General features: G+C 36.8%; 1 protein-coding gene across 1 annotated transcript in view; it reads right to left on the bottom strand.

Moving 5' to 3' along the window:
- CADPS2 (calcium dependent secretion activator 2) overlaps positions 1–20850 on the bottom strand; it is a 337763-nt gene that overhangs the window by 223755 nt on the left and 93158 nt on the right. Inside the window, exon 3 of the mRNA XM_067289963.1 lies at positions 9309–9641. Coding sequence (XP_067146064.1) covers positions 9309–9641 — 333 coding nt within the window. The remainder of the gene's footprint in view (positions 1–9308; positions 9642–20850) is intronic.

Here is a 20850-nt window from a genome sequence, read left to right on the forward strand (position 1 = left end):
AGCTAGAAGCCAACATTTCTACTAAATAAACCATTTTTTCTTTCAGATTTCTCCAGTGCATAAGTAAGAGTCAACTTATTTATCAGCTGTTCTCAAGAAACAGACTTCCATAAACTACAAAAGGTATAGATGAATCCTGTTTTTCCTCATGTCTTACCTCCCCTTCCCAGTAGGCAAGGAGCTCTTAGACTGAGGGTTGAAAGTATTTTCTCTTCTTGCCACTCATGTTATTGACCATGAAAATCTTATTTTAGTTGGCCTGAGGGTTTTAATGATCACAGAAAAAAACTAAAATGATGTCAATCTACCTACTTGTAGAAGACCCATATAGTGAGAAACACACCCAAGTCTTGTAAACACGTCTGCAGTTTTAGATGATTCACATCTGCTCACAAAGGAAGCAGTCTTAGCAGTGACACCAAACTGAGTCTGGACGATATAAACAAGTATCTTTGAGACTTGTAATATAAAATATCAGAGATGGAAATAAATGGCAGGCCAAGGAGCATCTCCCTGTCTACCAGTTCTGTTGAGAATAAATCCTTAGGTATTTGTTGGGATGAGAGGGTGTCTGAGGTGGAAAGCCTGTAGGGACAACAGTCTAGAGATTAGGACAGCATCAGCAGAGGAGACAGCTGGAAAGGTGACCTGAGAGTTTGGTTGTTTTTAGGACAAGGACAAAAACACCTACCTGGTGGACAAAAAATAGACACATAAATTATAGCTTAGTCGGAGAGAGCTGCAGATCCCTCAGCCATTTTACATATATAATTACACTCTTGCACAGAAGAATCTGTCCTATGTTATGCCTATACTCTGATATTTCTGCTTAAAATATTTATCTACTGTATATCTTAGCCAGTTCATTTCCAACAATACCTGCACCTTTCCTTCCAGAGTGACTGGGGAACCCATATGAACCTTTCCTTTCAGCCAGCTGCAAAGGAAGTGGCAGATTCCTCTCAAGAAGGGAGAGCTAAGAGGGTTCTCCCTCAAAAAAAATCAAAACCAGGGACACAAAGGCAGCTAAGCTTCTGAACAAGACATTCAGTATCAGTAAGTGAGAGGGATTTGAAAACACTGACTCATTCTTTTCCTGTGGCTTTTTTCAGCTTTGCAATATCTTTGAAGTCAGCTGCTTCTGCTGGCTTCCCACTAGCTGCAAATGGAAAACCCTGCAGAGGAACAAACCTAAATAATCAAATTGATCTTTTGGATGGAAGTATCTGTTCTCAGAAAAACTGCTTTATTTTGAATTGATAAAAGGAGTATTAATACAGAATGCTACTGAGTCTTAGCAGAACAGGTGACTAATTCACGCCGAGGATCATTAACTTCTTCAACTTGATCACAAGCATTCATTCAAATACACATGAAGACTAGGAGTTAGGTACATTAGTGTACCTGACTATTAGTCCGGAAGTGTGATTTTAATAATTTATGTAAAAACTAAATTTGTCTTGTATTTACTTACCTGAAGACATAGGATCTCTCCTTAAAAACAAACAAAAAAAGTAATTCAACATCAAAGCATTAATTTTATTGCTTAACACCAAACTAGTGGAACTTTACCCTCAGCTGGTAATATTAAACATAATGAGTCAAATGCAGTGGTGATGTTAATATGAGTGCAAGTTACATGCTGGATATATTTGGCTTTGAGCATTGGGACAGCTTAACTTAATTGGATCTGGAACTCAGTATAATGTCAAAATGGCATTAATTACTTCTTGAAGGCTCAAAAGAATATTTTAGGAGAAGAAATTTAGCTGAAGGTAAAAAAAAAAAAAAGAAGATGCTTAAAAGGATCTGTTAAAGACAAAAACAACTTCTGTAACTTTTTATGCTATGGTGCCCATTCTGTTGCTGGTTTCCTACATTCACTGAATGCCAAAAACATTCTCAGAAAACCAAATAGCTTGGAAGAAAGATCTTCTGCAGCCAAAATCCCACCACTAATGATTTCAATCCTCAGAGCAGGATTGAAAGGCACAAGACAGAGTGAGGGAGATGGACAATTCTCAGCTTCTCTCTGCAGCTGACTGCAGGTACTCCTGACTCAGGGAATGTCGCTCACCTCTTATGACAAGAAAGGTGGTGTGCAGGAGAACAGGCCTAGAGGGATGCTAACCTAGAGAACACAAATAAACCCCAAACTCTACGAGAGCTAGTAGTCTCTTAGGCTACGAGAGACAATACAGGCCCATCTCACTCACAGAGGTGCAACACAAACACAAAAGGAACAGAAGCCACCGAAGCAAAAACAGACCTCTAGAATAGAAAACTCCAAAAGTAAACTTTGTCTTAAAAGTAATTACAAGTGAGAAACTCGCTCAACATTTTTTCTTGACTAAATGCTTACACCGAACAAGCAAATCTTTGAACATTTTCCCTGTTTTAAGATGTCCTACTGAAAGCCCTTCTTTTAAATATAGATGTCAAAGCTAATTTTACTCACCCAATAGCTGAATGCAACAAGGATACTGCAATATCTCAAGTACTGAAAATGCATTATTGTTGCCAACACACCATTTCTCTCTAGTATTTTCCCAGTATTCCTTCATCTACAAAGAAAAATATTTCAAAGTACTTTTCCATTATGTAACTTGCAAGGCTTTTAAGCTTTGTTCAGAGTCAGATATTTAAACATTCTAAAACAAGTAACTTCTCTGAGGATCCTTTGACATTCTTCCCATCATTCTTCTATCACTGTAATAAACAAGAACTAATCAATGCTCTTTGGGGCAATCAGGCACTTTTCCCTAACCTTCCCAAGAAAACTCTGCTATTATGAAAAAACAGTCTTGTTACAGGAGCTAAAACTTTTTTTTTTTTTTTAATACCACCAATGTGTTTTGATATGAAACATTTGGGGCTCCCAAAATTTTCTTCTCTCTCTATAGAACTCATATTACTAAGCTGAAAATCCAAACGGGCCAGAAGTACACTGTTCAGCTTGATTCTAGATTTCTCATAGCCCCAATCCAGAATAAATCTTAGGGAGAGTGTTTGAGGTTGCAGCACTCTTCTCCAAAGCACCAAAATTTTTCTGTCTTTAGCAAAGACCTTTTCAAATCTCTCTTGAGCTAAGGTAAGAGAAAAATGAAGCAGCTCATGAAAATACTTAGGAGATAACTGTTGAAATAACTTCATGTTAAACTTCTACATGTACGTAATCAAGAGAGAGATCTCATGAAGAAAAGACAGCTTTTAAAATCCTGTGAAAAAATGACAATTTATTGTTGACATATCTGATTTGAAGTACTTTCCTCTCCCTCAAGAACAGAGAGTGGCAGATCTTTTTTCTCCCTTGAAGTAAGGAGGAAAAAAATCAATCAAAAAGTAGATTTTCTGTGAAGACCATGGTATGGGAGAAGATACATTCTTGTATTTACAGATACTACGATCCAGTAGAGCTGACATATGAACAAGCCTACAATGTGAACATTTCTGATATCAAAGGCAGGAAACATTTTTCAGGTTGATAGACACCGATGACTTAATTTTAAAACACTGGGCTGTTCTGAAAGGAAGCATATCATTATTACATCATGACTGTGTGCAGAAACTTAGTTTCTAGACTCATATCTATCATTTAAAAATGCAGTCAACCCTCGATTATCTCAAGGTGTGTGTGTGTGGGGAATACTATGTTGCAGATACAATTTATTTCATATTTTTCCACCCATAACTCCTATAGCCTCCACAGTCCACCCAAATCATTGCCTCTCATCTGTCCTCTGCCCTTCTTCTATGACATATCCCATAACACTGCACACTTTCTGCTCACTTAGAGCCCAGCCAACTTCTCCCAGCACTTCTGCCCTACTCTGCAGTCACTGCAAAACTGCATTTTGTCTACAGAGCTAACAACCCTTGTTCAGCTTTCAGGGTCTGCATTGGTTTCCCAGCAGTAATCTGTTACCCAGACAACACTTGAAGGTAGCATATCTCCCATATAAAGCAGATACTCAGTGTGAGGTATGACTGCTCACAGTGGAGCAGATGTATCTTAGGCAAGGTAAAAGCATATCTTCAGCCCAGAGGGACTTTCAAACACCAGTGAAGACAATTTATCTAACACCTGATATGCTACTCTGAAAACATGATAACAGGCCTTGCCAAATATTTTCAGAAGTAACTTTGTTCTATCAGGTATAATTTATCCTGAAATAAATAATGTTAGTCACTGGTGACCATCTGAGAGATACTGACTTGACTGAAGCCCTCCCTGGTCACATTATAACATCTCACAGGCCCAGTTTCTTTTCTTCTGACTTCAGGATCAAATATACGTATCACATAACAGCACGTGTTCTATAATACACAGACCAAACCATTTTTTTTCTGTACCTGTTCTTGACTTAAGAATCTAATAAGTCTGTTTTAGTCTATATTCTTAAGACAATCTTAATGCTTGTTTCCTTGCTTTAAGAAGGAGATTTCAAACTTTACACTGAAACTTTCTGTAAAAAAGATCTCATTATTCTTTGTCCTTGATTAAGTTGCATTGGTTCCAATTGTTTATATGGGATACAAAAGTTTCAGAGAAAAATATCCAGAAGTATGGAATTTTCTTTTTGAAAATCTGCAGTCCATGACATAACTGAACTACTTTTTAGGATCTTACTTGGCCAAGGAACAGAACTACAAACATTCAAAAGTCATGAAGGTCTTATCATGAATTAAATTGCTCTTAATTTGACTAATTTCTGAAAATGCATAATTAACTAGACTTAGTAACGTGCTCTGGGTGAAAGAATCCTTAGAGTCCAGTTATATTGAGCATCATGAGCAGACTAAGATTTGGGAGAAATTCTATGACAGAAAATTTCTCATAATTAAAAAATATGAACATTTATTCATGGAAGATACAATATAGACCATCATTCTCAATATTAGACACTTATACAATGAGATACATCTTGAAAAAGCTAAAGATAATCAAGGATATGAACCAGAAGCAATACAAGGCTTTTAAACAGAGAATTATGACTTAAAACAAAGGATCATCTAAGGCTATTTCCAAAAGAATTATAGTTGATTCTCAGTAAATCAACAGTAGAAGACTCAACAGATAATTCTTCTCAAAAACAGTTACATTATTCTCAAAATTATTCATTAACTTTCAGAAAAGAAAGTAACTTACAAGAATTCTTTCATCATGAAAACCAGTATTGTTCCCTCCCCCTCAAAGGACAATAGGCTTAGATCAGCCAAAAAAAGTCAATCTTATAAAAATACTTTCAAAATAAAACAAACTCTGAGTGGAGTTATGATTTACCTGATACTGAAATTCTGGTTTTGGTGTAGTTGTGTAATAATAGTGTATGACCACACATCAGTTTGAGTTTGACTTTCATTTTGACTTTCTTCGTCAAATAAGGTTATCTGCTGTATCAGCAAAAAGTTACCAAAAAAAAAAAAAAAAGACTCTATATCATGTTTGATCTCTATAAATCAGGATATCAAAGAAAGCATAAGAACACTGTGGCCAGACACCTCAAAAACAAGTCAAGATCATTAAGTCCCAGCTAACTGGCAATCATTTCTTTGTCATAAAACACAGCTCAAGGCAGCACAATGTAGATAAAAATCAGGTGAAAGTGTTCAAACTTCCAAAATTCAAACTTTTAACCACAAAGAGATATAACTGGTGCTGGCCTTGCTTTAAGTTGTAAAACTGAAAACTGGGTCATGGAAGAAGTTTCCTAAGTCCTAGCATGACTGTCCTGTTAATGATCACTATCTAAGAAAAAGCTTAGGCCTTCCACATGCTAACAAGCTGCAACAAAAAGTAATTCTTCAAAGAGAAATGCAAAAAACCTCAAAGCTATATGGACTGTATTTGACAACATCTACCACTATATACTTTATCACTGATTAAGTTCTTGTGCTAATTGAATAAACATTGTTTCTGCCTATGATCACACAAACGATAGAGACTGGCAACCCGTGTGGACCTGCCATAACCCACAGCCTAGCAGAAATGTCTGAAGTGCTGCTGCAAGATATCCAAAGTTTAACAGCTGATGACAACTGTCCATTTAGTACAGGCTGGGGGGTAAAGGCAGCTGATGACCAGTGGGAAGTTTCTAAGTGCATAAAAAGTCACGAGGAGAAGGCTAGCAGACAATACCACCTACTGTTACAAATAGCATCTTTGTCTCCTTTCCAGCCACCTAACTGCATGATAATTTACCCTTATCGTTGTCATTGAAAGACATTTTGCAGTTTAGTATTTCCAAAGGGCTGAAAGGACAAAAAAGGGGAAAGAAAAAGATGCAGAGTTCTCTGCACACATTATAACTGCACAGATTTGCTGTTAAGGGCAGCTGCTGCAAAACATCCAGAATTTCATGAAAAGATCTGATTCTCAGAAACACAGGCCAGAAGCCAACTCATCAAAATCTCTATCAAAAATACAATTTTAACATCTGTTTGGACTTTCACTTATCTCACTGCTCCCAGACACTATTGATTATCACTATCTGCAAATCTCTAGTATTCTAAAGAGCAGCAGCAAAGGGAAATGAAAGCGAGCATTTTCATACAAATACAGATACATGCTTCTGGGGGAGCGTGAAAACTGCTGGTGCTGACTGAAATGTAAGTCTGACTTCATTTTTATTTTTCAGTTTACATCATCTCATCTTCTGTAAATACACTGACAATAGAATGGACTAAAATACAGTCCAAAACTAAGATATTTATTAAAACTATAATGAGAAATAAGGGCCTTCTTCATCAAAGAAAAAAAGGCATTACATTATCAAAGACTGGTTGTTCTCTGCAATATGCTTGCTGGAAAGCAATGACTGTTGTCTTTTTCTGTGGAATAGACTTCTCAGACCCTTAATATATCACATGCTTGACCAGACCACAAGAACAGGATATAAAATGTAGGGACAATAGCAACTCTGCACTGCTGGAGAATAAAGCTTCTTTAGCAAAGTAATATCATGCCTGTCTTGGAAAACTGAAATCTTCTGAAAGCTAGGACCCACAGCAAAAAGACTGGGTATAGGCTTGAAGCCTTTCCTTCTCAATTCTTCCTGATTTGTATTATCTAGGAGTCCCTTTTTCTGCTCCCTTTCTCCTCATCCCCCAGTATACCCTAGACTAGGATTGTGGGATAAGTGAGGTGGTACTTCAGAGGAACCGCACAGGGGATTTTAAAACCTTCAGCTCAGCACCAGGAAGAGAAGAGTCTTCTCTTCATCCTGTTGAATCATCCCTGTTTCCTTCTCAGCTACCACAGGATTATTTCTTCTTTAATTTGTAATTCACAAAATAGAAATAACAATAATAATAATAATAATAATAATAATAAATCACCTCATGTTCAAAATTCTACCAGGATGGAGGACAAAAATAAGCTACTGTGATGTTTCAGTCCCCCAATAGGTTATGGACCATGAACAGAGAGAAAACTGCTGAGAGGAGAGTCTTCTTGTTATTTGCCAACCAACTTAGTTCCATCAACATTGCTACAGTTAGGAACCCAAACAAAAAAGCCCTTCAAGTATGCACACAAAAAAACCTAGTTGACCATATCATCAGAACTTCTAGACTTAAGTCATAAAATGTTTTATTTAATTCTTAAAACCTCTACAGTGAAATTTGTTTGTGCTCCTCTAGTGCAACACCGACAAATTGCAGATTTTGACTGTCCACAGTAATACATGAAGCAGGACTTAAAATATCATCAGACACCAGGGTGGGAGGAAACCATACAGAATGTCTACTATAAATAACAGATTTTCTGCTATGGGAAAAAAATTAGTGGATTTTTCAAGTCGTCAAGTTAAGTTGTCAACAGGTTACCCAGAGAAGTGGTGCAGAATCTCTATTCTTGGAGGTTTTAAGACCTGAGTGGATAAAGCCCTGAGTAACCCGGTCTGTCCTCATAGCTCGCCCTGCTTTGAGCAGGAGGTTGGACTGGAGACCTCCTGAGGTCTTTTCCAAACTGAATTTTCATATGCTTCTATGCTCCATCACATCAAAAGCCCACTAAAATAAGCATGATTATTCTCCAAGATTTCAGTCCTTCTCAATCTTGCTAGCATCCTATATGTCCCAAGGCTAATTTTGTGAAATAAATGTATGTGAATTGGAGGCAAAGGGGAAAAGATGGGGCAAACAGAAAAAAAAAGATCTCTGCTCATTCTATTTCCATTCTATTGGTAAAGAGTTCACAGTGAAAACAAGAAGCCTTCACAATTTGGCGCGCAATGAAATACTATACTTTTCTATTATGAAAGTAAAATCTGTGGTCATGAGAAGCATTAAACACCACAGAAGTTTCAGTCACAGAACAGTGCTGTAACTTTATGTCAAATTACTCCATAAATGAGCCAGTCAGCAGTGCCCAAGATTCCTCATTTATTCCTGTGCTAAGATGGCTCATAACTATAAACCAACCTTCAGTATGATATATGAAAAAATAGCTCAGCCGCAATCTGGTGTACAACTTCACATACAGGCTAGAAAGCTGGGTGAGCTCAGTTTCAATTCTATACCCACTTGGTCCGTTGCAAGACTTTTGGAAAACACCTCTCTGTTTTCAGTATTTGCTCCCCCCCCCCCAAGTAATTTATACTTGTATCACTACTGAAAATTGGCCAGATAAAATACTTTTATGTGTCATTTACATTACTGTTCAGTAACAGATTATACAGGTCAATCTGAATATGATTGCTTCATTTTTTTCCTCCACAGTTTAGGGGAAACATCATGTTTATCCAATAGAATAACAAAGTAAAAATGTGCAAGTTAGCTTCATTGATGGTGTTTAGAATGAAGGATATTGAGTTCTAACACACAGATGTTCTGGACACTGGATCAGTATAAATGCATTCCTATTCACATCATTCTTGGCCAACAGCATCTTGAATTTGACCATCTGTCACCTATCTCTTTATGACAGCATTTTTTTAAAAAAAAGGTGGACACACATACACACAAATGCATGTACAAACATACATATATATGTGGGTACGTAGACACATAGACTATACTGCAGAATCACCCAAATCACTGGGGCTGTGACACTGTAAAAGGTCTCAATAGATCTCTGGAGCATAAGTATCAAATATTCTAGCATCTCCTTTTCCAAGTCCTCTCCAGTGACAAAATGATACAAGGATTCCTTCCTGAGGGGTTTCATCTCCTCTGTGCATGGAGATGAGCTTAGCACTGAAGGAATCTCTTGTGTTCAAGGCTTCTGCACATATGGAGGAAGCCCTTGACCCGGGATGGGGGCAGAGATTTTGAACACAACCGAACCGAGTGACTCCAATACTTACTTGGCAGGCATTATAAATCAACTGGTGTTCCAATTTTTTGATCCCTAGAATCTGCTGAAACATTTCATAAAGCTGTTCCTTGCTCAGAATCAGCTCCGAGACAGCACTTAACGCCATTCTATTTGGCTGTTTGCAAAAGTCCTCTTCTCCCCTGTATATGGCATCGTATTTGGCTAGCCAAGAACTTAACACTGTCTCTTTGCTTAATCCATCAATTTCCGGCAGACTTCGGACCCTTTTTTCTATGTTTTTCTTAAAAACATCTCTAAAGTCATTTGCAGAACATCCTCCACTGTGAACCATTCTTGCAACCCGGTCACTCTTGAGAAATACCTTTTAAAATAAAATAAAAAAGAAAAGAAACAGAGTTAGGCATGGACACAAACATAACACAATCCTCTATAAAGGGATTATGAACTAGTATTTTGCTTGCATGTAAAATGGCTTTATAAGAAAAATTAAACAGACTAAGGATGCTACATTTTTCATACAGAAAAAAGTGAACATTTTTTAAAAATAATTTTCTGCATTGAACAAATACTTTAAGTAACTTTTAAATAAGTTCTGCATAAATTTACAATAGTTCAGTTAGAATAAAGTTTGAATTAACAGCAGCTAATTTAAAATTTATCTACAAGATTTATTAATCTTTCCTCTGTTAGAACCACAGAAGTCTAAAGATACTTGCTGGTAACTCATGAAGAAACTACACTGTCTCAAAACTTGGGAGTATAATAATGAGGGAAAAAATGATCTACAACACAGCCAAAAATCTCATGGAAGATGAGACAGAAAGATGGAAAAAACACTACAGAAATACTACAATTAACAAAAGGCAGAAGAAAAAAAGATACAAAACTGGTTCTACTATTGTAGACATTAGAGACACAATACAGGAGTCTCTACGTAAAAAACAAAAATGACCACAAAAAAAACCCCTTCCAAGTACACACATTATCAGCTATGACAAGGTAAGTTACAACAACAAATCAGTTAAATTAGTGTCAGCATTTTGTAAGAGCTTTTCAGGTTCAAGAGCAGTTGCACTCATCTCTTTTAACAGACACCTTGGCAAGGTTGACCCTTACAGGCACTGTGTGGACAACTCGTTTCTAGTAGAAAGCCACAGGAAACTCTTCCTCTGCAAGGTGTAACCAATAGACAGATGAACACTGCGGTATCAGCAGCAGCGCAAACGACAGACATGGGCCTTGGACAAGGAATAAGCTACATCATCCCATCTCACAAATACCCTTTGTACAAGCAGCTGGCACCTCGCACCAGGAGGTGGCCCTGCTCCCTGCATGGCGCTGGCGCAGTGGGGCTGCACTTCCGCCACAGTGACACCCCCAAGCATAGCTAAAGCGCAAAGAAGGTGTGATGTTGTGTAGTCTAAATAGATTTCCTTTCCATCACCTTTCTGACCATTTGCTCTCTTCAGTCAGATGCTATGAACTGGAAGAAGAAATGACTACACATTTTCAGATAATGTTTTTAATAATTGAGAGTGATCAAAATGCAACTAATGAAGACGACAGCACTGCAGATCTGTGATTCCACATATCAGCACATAAAGGAAGACGGTGCACCTAAAACAACCTAAAACGTCACTGTGCTTCATTTGGAAAATACTAAAATTGAGGGGTGGAACAAGAGCTAAAAGACTGAGCAGAGGAGTACCCGGGCAGAAACAGCTCAAGAAAAATGTATTCTAAAAGTCCTGGTGCTTGTTGATCCATGTTTTCCCTGGAGAATATTTTAAAAATGCAGTTACTTACAAAATAAATCTTTCAACAGATATCCTAACTCATATTGTACTGAGGGCTACAGATTAAGCCTGGAAGAGCTAGGACAAAACATGATTAGAGAAGACATCACCAATATCTGATAATCACATTTTGTGCTCTACCTACCATGTGGGATTTTCTTTTTTGTAAACATTAGTATGTACGGTTAAACTTTTATCCATAAAGGCAGCTGACATGGTTATTGTCAATTAACGTTGATATCAATTTCCTCAAAATGCTATACAAATATTTAATCTTATTTCAAAAGAAATATATAGGCAGACATTCCAGCCAGCAATAAACCTTATCAACACAAATTGGTACACGGATATTATGTCTTTCCTTGTTTTAATGTTCTGCAATTAAAATTAATTAATTCCTCCATCAGTTTCACTGAAAAGCAAATAAGAAGAAAAAAAAATCAAGATAACTTCAAACCTTCAGCTATTCTGTATTGTTCATAAACATGTTAAATCTTCCATCACATTAGTTTGCATACCTCATGAGAGAAAGCAGATGTGAAAGGATAAAGTTTAGACCTCTAGCCTCTCTTCTCAAAAAACTCATGTTTACCCAAGATTGCACAATCCTTTTATTGCTAATATCAGTCTAATTAAAAAAAAAAATCCACAATACACACACTGTAAGAACAGCACAGTATCCTTCACCTTCTCACTACCTTATTTTGGTCACATTATTCAGAAAGACTAATCTGGGATGTAGGGGCTGAAAAGCCACTAGCACTTCTCTTGACTTACAGACCAGACTAACTCAAAACTTACTTCTGAATTTGATCTTAATGTTCTAGGAGGCTGTGGGAAAAATCTGTTCTATTTTTCAATACTTACCTGTGACATGGGAGTATTTCTGTAATATTTTGTGTCCACAATATCAAAAAACTGATGGCATATTCACGTTGGGTGAAAAACTTTTTATATAGGTATATGCAAACATAAAATACAATTTGCTCCTAACCCTAATCCCTCAACAAAAATAGAAAAAAGTCTTCAAACTCAAATTAAAAAAAAAAAGTGTTGCTTTTCAAGAATATGAAGAAACTTGAGTTTACAGCAAATTAACATCTTTCAAAAGCATGTACAAAATCCATCTTTTCGAGAGATGTCAATACTGGTGCTGTCAATCAAGGAAAAAAATGTTTATAACAGTTTCACTCTTAGTTATTTAAATATAGGGAAAAAAGAGGCAAGCATGCTATAAGGGTATATCTAATTTTGAAAGGTTCACTTTCAGGTGTTTTGAATCATAAATTGCATTTGAAGTAAATATCCATAAATTATTCCAAGATATTTCTTTAGCAAAAGATAAGGAGGGATTAAAGGCAATTACTCAAAATATAAATTCAAGGTAACAGACTACAAAAAGTCTATGGTTGGTTCTATAGAGGAATCAATTTTACATAAAGCTGTTATTATACTTCTTCATTTTGAGTGGCAATTTACCAAATCTTTTCCTGAAGAAAAAATCATGACATCATCCTTAAAATAAACTATTTGTATTTGTGATAATTAAAAAAAAATACTTATATTAAACAACCCCATTTATAAGACTTAGTTTGCAACAGAAAGCCATAAAAGAATAGAAATTCACAGGTAAGAGTGAAATGTACCATATGTACCTTTTATTTGACACAATAAGATGCATTAAAAAGCTATTAAATGTATTGTTATTTCTGTCCCTGAAAGGCATACGGTAAACGCAAAATCCTTTGCTTCAATTATATTTGTTGAGATTTGTCTCCTCCTGCTTAGTTTTAAAGATTTCTGAGCAGCTTCATGTTTGATTTTTTTTTCCTTCTGAACAGGAATTTATGGGAATCGCTACTATCTGGAGCATGTTATGCTGCCAGTTTCATGGCTTTGGAGTTAGTCAACAATGATAACAGCCAAAATAGTTATTGTTTCTGCCATCATTCCAGAAAGTGTCTCTGGCTGAACATCTGTGCAGAGTCCAGGTTTTCCAGAGGGCCTCATCTCCACCAAACTGGGATACATATATACCATATCGGAAGTACTTTCTTGTCAGCATTCGTTTCTCCAATGAAATGCCTAAACTTTTATATACCTAAGGTAGTCCTCCAATTCCTTTCTTCAATGTGGATTATATACACAGCCCAATTATCTCCACGAGGCAAGATATTTGTGTTGATATGTATGAAATACATAAGGAAATAAAATACTAATTAAACACATTCACTGCACTGCCAGCTGTTCCTCCTTTCATTTATATATTTGCATTGTCTGATCATTAAACTTAGTTCTAATTAAACAATCATTCGAAGACCTTCAGTTTTAAAGTGTTAACTTAGTCTCTCAACACGGTGGTGGGATCTGGAAAGAAAACAATATTAGAGGCTTGAATGTAAAATACAAAATACCAGAAAAGTTATTGTGGGGACAAAAAAAAACCTATTTCTAGAGGAAACTGTATCTGGCAGATTAGACATGATCCTTTGAAAACTCTCTTACTTAGAAGTAATTTGACCAGAACAGAAGTTTCTAATGAAATATTTCCTGTTTCTAGCAACATTTTCTGGATGTCCTCAAAGAAATTCTGGGTTGACACTGTCTGCCAGTTAGTATTTGAATTTTTAGTATCGTTTTTGCGTCCTTGAGCCTAGGTCAACACCAACACTCCATGTTACCCACTGCTACCAAGCTATCAAATACCAAGAAAGTATAGGTGCTATTAACACATGCAATGCATTCAGGAAAAATAAGACAGTTAAAATATGTTCTGAAGGGCTGAATATATCCATCTTGAGGAACTTTTTCAATCCATATCATTCAGATCCCTTCTAAATATTCCTGGACCAACATCAAAGCCCAAGACACTCGTACAGTCTTTGACTGATACAATTCTCATATCAGAACCATCTGAAGGTGACAAGGCAAGGAACTCAAATAGGACTAAAAATTGCTTCATCTTCCCTTATAATTACAGTGACAATTATTTGTTGAGCATATTTACTGAAATATGGCTTAGTTTAAATTTACTTTTTATCCTAATTATTACACATACACAATTTCAGTTGTAAATGCTAGTAAAAAGCTTAATTCAAAGTAGCTTTTAGCACTGGATAGTTGCATTAAAAGTGTATTTCTGTTTAGAGATGAAAAAATGATCATTTAGCAGTAGCTACAACTTGATAAAAAACAAATAAATTATAAATATTAAACAAAACTACTTTTACGTCTTCTAGCTGTTATTCCTTGTGTAACAGTATTTCTTTTTATTGAACATCATATCAAACATAGGTAATTACATATGCAGGCCACACAAACAGGACAATCTTTTTGTCTACAGAAAAGCCTAGAAAAATCATAAGTAATATGCAAAAGAGTTTGCATGAACTCCATTGTAGCTATTCTTAGCATTTTCTTTTTAAAAGAAGTAAATATGAAGCCTATTAGGCCACAAGTCACAAACTTTTATACATGCTTTCTTTCATTTAAGAGACACATATTGATTCAGCTTTTTATTAATGTCTCCTTTTTAGCCAGCTTAGAAAGAAAAAAAAAGTCATAAATACTTATGATGTTTCTATTATTTTCATGTAAGTGGTGTGTTATTATGAAAAATAACAGTCTGTAATCTTGCTACACATACTACTTTAACAAGACCGTTCAGCTGCTTTGCTATATGCCAGTTCTCTTAGTAGAGCCAGAGTCAGCTGTAGACACAATACCAACCGGCAACAAAGTCAGCACTGATTGAATTATTATTACAAGTTCTTTCATTCTCAGGCAGAAAACTTCACAAAAAGAGAAATTTTGTGATTTAAGCCCTTTGTTGTTGTTTTTTGTTGTTTAAACAAAGGACTGCACAAACACAAAACAAACCTGCGTAAGGCCATACAAAAAATATGCTTACAGTCACAACTGACGCTCAAGCTCACACTCAAAACTTATTCCAGTGTAAAGAGTTTATAGCATCTTTTTCTTAAATATGTCCCTTTATTTTCCATCCAACTGTCTCTACTCCAACTACAGCTGGCAAAATATTAAAAAAAAAGAAGTCTATTCTCTCATCCCAGTCTTTGTCTACAAGAAACAGAAAAGATTTAAATAACAGACCAGAGAGAGAAGAGGTTTGGGGGTAGGGGAGGGAGTGGTGGGAGGCCTGAGAAAAAAAATCCTAAAATTAATATGAAAACTAGGTAAGCTGTTTTTCCTTTCTAGGTTAATGAAGATAAAGATCCAGTTTAAAATGTCAGTGTGATTTGATAAAAAAAAAAAAATGCTACTACAAATTTGATGCTGACAACATTTTTTATGAAGTCTTACAGCATTACCAAATTCTCTAAAAGGTTCTCTGACTCCAATCAACACTGTGAAATTGATTTCACAACTAATTGTGAAAAACGATTTTCAAAGTTCTTTTCATATATTACTTTAAAAAGATCTCATATTCTCAGCATCTTTCACTTCTTTACTTTATTGAGAACTAACGGTGAGGAAAAGCCATCATACAAGAAGAATGAAAACAAATAAGCTGCCTGCCATAAAATGGAGACAAGTAAGAGGGGACCTAATTAAAGGAAAAGGCAATGTATGCTGTAGACAAGAAGTCTCAGCTCTGCCCATTCCAAAATGACAGACCACTCATTTCAGGAAGCAATGAGTCTAAAAGGGCTAGGGACTGGAGAAGGAAGGGGGAACCACGATGAATCCCTGAGCATCCCAGGACAATGCTGTGGCCAGAGGACAAGTGCAGCCCCAGGCCACAACAGCAGCAGACCCCTCACAAGACCTGAGAGACTTTGTCACCATTAGCCTCCAGATGCCACTGCTCTACAATGCAGCGATATGGGTGAGTCAAGGCAGGGGGAATGGAAAGAAACCATAGAAATACTGAAAGGCCTGTAAAATGTCTTCTAACAAAAGGCATGAAGTCAGATACGTACAGATATCTATGCAGACAGTAGATTTACAAAGAGAGGACTCTTCTAAATAGCAGAAGTGAGTTTATATGAGATTGAACATCTAGAGACTAAAATATAAATAAATAAAAACTAATCAAACAAATTAAAATCAAAGTGATTTTTAAAAGATAAGGGCAAAATTTATGGAGGTGAAGCTGTGGAAGACTATTCCACATTATTCCACCATTTGGCTGCAGGCAGCTCGTATGCTTTTCATCAAAGCAGGTAACGCTACAAGAGAGCAGTGTTGGACTAGACGGGTCCCAGCTTAGACACAGCACTAGAGACACAGAGGAATTAAAAACAAACAAAAACAAACAACCCAAAGAAAAACAGTGCACTCCAAACCACTACCTCAAAAGGGAACAAAACAGATATACATAATGATTTTTAACCGAAATTTAATTTTCATACTAACATTCTCCTCAAAAATAAAGCAGAGAAAGTTTTTTTTTTTTTTAAAAAAAAAGCACCTTATTTTTAGGTGCAAAAATACCGTGTCTATAATACATACCTGTTACAGAAGAGCACACGTGTGCTATATCCAGTGCTATAAAGTATAAATCTCTGGTTTTATAAATAAGAAGTTATAACTGAACATATTTTTCAACAAAAATTTACTTTTTTATTCACCATGTGAAAACTGAAGTGTTAGTTTTAGTTAGTTAAAACGTTATTTTTAAGTGCGTGTATATATATATATATAAATGTTTATACATCTATCTATCTATGTGTGTATATATATTAAAACACACATACGCACACAAACAGAAATCATCCAAGTCAGACATGTTCGTCCATTATCCATTTTGGAGAAAAATGGACTTCAGCTATAACTTACTACTTCTTAAGTTTGGAGTACAGGTTTTGTGTGGCAACAAAATGTAGGTTTTTTTTTTTTTAAGCACAATTTTCAAATTTATCTTTTAAAATTTGAAAGTGCATTGAGAAGGGACAGAAAGATCACAAACATATTTTCTCACTCTCTGAAAAACAAAATCATTACTCATACACAGATGGTCTCTCTACACCTTGTACCCAGTGCACCTGCACTGGGATTCTCCTCTTCATTAGGCAAAACAGTGCTGGGAACTTCATTTGCCACAGGAGCAACGAGAGATTTTTCTTCATTTTTGACAGTCACTGCTGTTTCTGTTGCTTTGAGAAGATCACATTTATACACTGAACATGTCCTGTGGTTTAACGGCCAGGACTCAATGCATCTCCCATGTAAAAGATGGCTGCAGCTCAAAATGCACACTACATTTCTGGGCCGGTAAGTGTCTAGACACATCACACCTCTCTCTCCACGTGAACCAGCTTCCTTATCAACTTCCTTTAAGGAAATTCAAGTTGGCTAATAGCTTTTTTCACTTTTATTGAATTCTGGCATCTCTGGATCTGAGTTCTTGGTATCCTGCATCTTCCAGCACAGTAAAAGGTGAAACAAACCAGATAAAGAGGGACCCTAAACAAAGATTCGCCCAGGAGCCACAGCAGTTTCCTACTTCTATTGCTAAGATTACTTGTATGCCATGAAATAAGTGTAAAATGTCCATGCCTTTCAGATTGCCAATCATAACTGCACCAATATCTTCCGCACCCACGTAGACCACAGGAGATGCTTCATTTCCTGTACCTGGATAGTATATAGATCACGCCGGCTGCTCCATTTGCTGCTGCAAACTTTTGCTTGTGAATGTACACTGTCCCCTCATTATGGGGGCTAGCCAAGTCCCCGTTTCTATTGGCCTTCTGAAGTTTGTCAAGGAGCTGCAAGTATGGTGGTTTAGTCCCTTGGGTGGCACCACCAGTCTTTAATGGTGAAGTTCTTCCAAACACACTGTTATCTGCTGGTTCCCACACTGTCCTATTCCCAACCTGAAACAAAATGTTCAGGTGAGCAACCCAGAATGCACGTGCTTCCAATCAAAGCAGACCGGGCACCAACCAGGACAGTGACACATATCCACCAGGAAGATTCGGTCTCTCTTCTCCGAGCTCCAGTCACAGTCGACTTTGCTCCTTCCTCGGTCAGACAAATCTAAGCAACATGAAGCAGGCCAGAGCTATGGGCAGTTGACAAGATTAGGTGTAAAGGAGAGGCAGAACTAGCACCTGCTTTCTCAGGCCGTTGTTGAGCAGCGAGCTCATGACATCACGGTCACAGCAGCCAATGGTGGACTCGCGTGTGCGTGTAAGCTGCTGAGCTCAAACATGTTCTTGGCCCGTGTGAGGGCTCTACAGCTGAGCTCTTCCTACCCCGTGGAAATACCTGTATAGAAAAACTCTGCTGTGGACAGACAAATCCTCTGTCAGAGTAGACAAACTTGTTTTTAGCCTCTCTGTCCTATTCCTAAAGAAATACCCTGTAAGGACATTGGTCCCAGTTGGACCTGGAGCTTCTGTCACAGCAGCTGAGCCTGCTGGGAGCTGCTCTGCCTCACAGTACCACTGTGGCCAGCGATGGCCTAACGCTTCGCAGCCGGTGGGGATCCTCGCTGTGCTCCTCTGGGACACTTCTTCTTCCAGTGTTTGGTGGTGCTGGCATGTGAATCTCCCGCGCTTAGTGCAGAAGAGAAATAAGACTCAAATGATTTTAGTGAGCGTTACATAGCTGTGGTGCGGTAGACCCACTGTCCCCAAGATAAGTTGCCTCAACTTGATCTGTTTGCCACTGTTACTATACAGTACTTAAATAGCGCTGCATTCATTGAGCATAAGTGCACCCACAAAAATCTTGAAAATTTAGTCTTCTCTCTTCCTCTATAAAAAAATGCCAATGAGCAAATTTCACTGTAAAGCATGACTACTTTTCAAGCTCTGATGACACTGCAAACTCCACCTTTCAAATGTTTGTAGAATTTTAACAGCACTGCGCATGCAAATTGTAAGCGTATTGCCACATGAGGGCCAAGCACTGCTTCTCGCACCAGCTTATAAAGACTGATGACCCAGCTAGACTGTGGTTAGTTAGCTAGGTGTTCAACTTATTTTTTCATGCCAATGTACTACAACTGATGTTTGGGGTACCCCTAAAATGCACTGATTGTTAAAACTGAACTTTTTCATACAACCTTAGGAAAAAAAGGTTGTCAAGTAATGCTTATAGACGTATCTGGAGTAAAAGTCAATCAACAGACATAGACATGCAAGTACAGGAAGGAGTGTTTCATCCTGAAGAGGTCATGTCTATATTAAAGGGTAAATTTTTACTTTTAAGTTTGCTTGAAACAGAAGCTTAAACTGTATTAATGACAACCACGTCCTGGAATGTGTCAATTAAACTTCAAAAATATAAATGAATGGAAGTACCTCTTTGATAAAGACTGAATAAGGGCAAAAAGGACTTTGATGGAAGTCCCAGGAATACTCAGGTTTGTGAATAGTTTCTGATGTGCTTTTTAAAGTCATCAGAAAAGCACAAGTCAAGCAAAAAGAATAACTTTCACTCATGGAGAAATTAAATTTCTATTGAGTACAGAAGAAGCACATAAAATGGATAAAGTTCTAGAAGAATTCGCTGAAGCTAACACTAGATTTACAGTATGATCTCCAATTTAAATATTTTTAGAAGTATTACAGAGAATCACATATAAATAAATATCAGCTATTCTTTACTCAGTTTTATGGCTGAATTACATTTTTTTTTTTTAAAGAAGAGGGAACCTAAAAAAGATAAAGCAGCAAGGAAGAAAAAAATTAAAAAGATGTCTATGCTGCCAGGACCCTTTTCACAAAGGAAAATGATATTGAACAACAGACTCAATATTCAACCATCCTCCATATCAATTAGCATAACCATGTTCCTGAGATGCATTCAGCTGGAAAGTATATGCTCTTGATTTTTTGATACATAGGGTAAATTAAAAAGAGAAAAGCTCAGTATTTTTCAGGGCTAAATTAAATTCTAAAAATTCTGGAAGAGACAAGAGTTCTTTCTCACTTCTGCTTTTCAATTACGTGTCTAAAAATAGTATATTTCAGATTTTATTAAAATTTTAGAAAGAAAAAGAGATAATTACTCTAGGAACTAAGAGAAACAAGTTTCTTCCTTGAAAAATTGACATGACACGCATCATCTCTTACCTCCTCATGTTTCGCCTTTTTTTTTTTGTTTGTTTGTTTGTTTTTTTAAGTCATGTGCTGTGTTTGAAATGTGTTTTGATGAAAAACAAAGCTTAAGGCTGTGGGATAAATAAAATAGCACCTTTGCTGCTACTGCAGTAGCTCCTCAAAGCCTCTCATACACAAGCTCATAAGCAGCTCTCCCTGCAGTCAGCAGCCCTCATCCATTTCTCCTTAGAGTCTTCCCTGTTCCACGCTGAATCAAAATGTTCCTCGTTTCAGCCATTACTATGAACAATGTACTCTGGGACCAACTCACACTTTCCTCAATAGTTCTATTTTATTCTGTAACTGTACAACAGATAGAACTGGGAATTGGGGTTATTTTCATGAAGAAGCAAAAGGCTTTGGACAATCTGGACAACAGCTTCCTCAATTAGAGATTTTAAGAACAAAGGTTTATGGCCAGTAGGAATTAACATATATTGCAACCAACACTGTTTTCAGTTACATTCTGGGACTGCAGAAAAAATATTTTTTCCAGACATGTTCCCACTGCACTTATGAGAGTCTGGAAAGAAATAAAAAACTCAAAAAATTATAAAGTTGTTCAGATTGAAAGCTATTTTATAAGTTAAGCAGACCATAGGAATAAGATTTTTATTTTGGGTCAAAAATAAATACCTACATCTTAGGCAGTAGCTTAGTACATCTAACAGTTCATATTTTTATGCTAATTGAATAA

The sequence above is a fragment of the Apteryx mantelli genome, chromosome 1 (assembly GCF_036417845.1).
Source record: "Apteryx mantelli isolate bAptMan1 chromosome 1, bAptMan1.hap1, whole genome shotgun sequence".
NCBI classification, from domain to species: Eukaryota; Metazoa; Chordata; class Aves; order Apterygiformes; family Apterygidae; genus Apteryx; species Apteryx mantelli.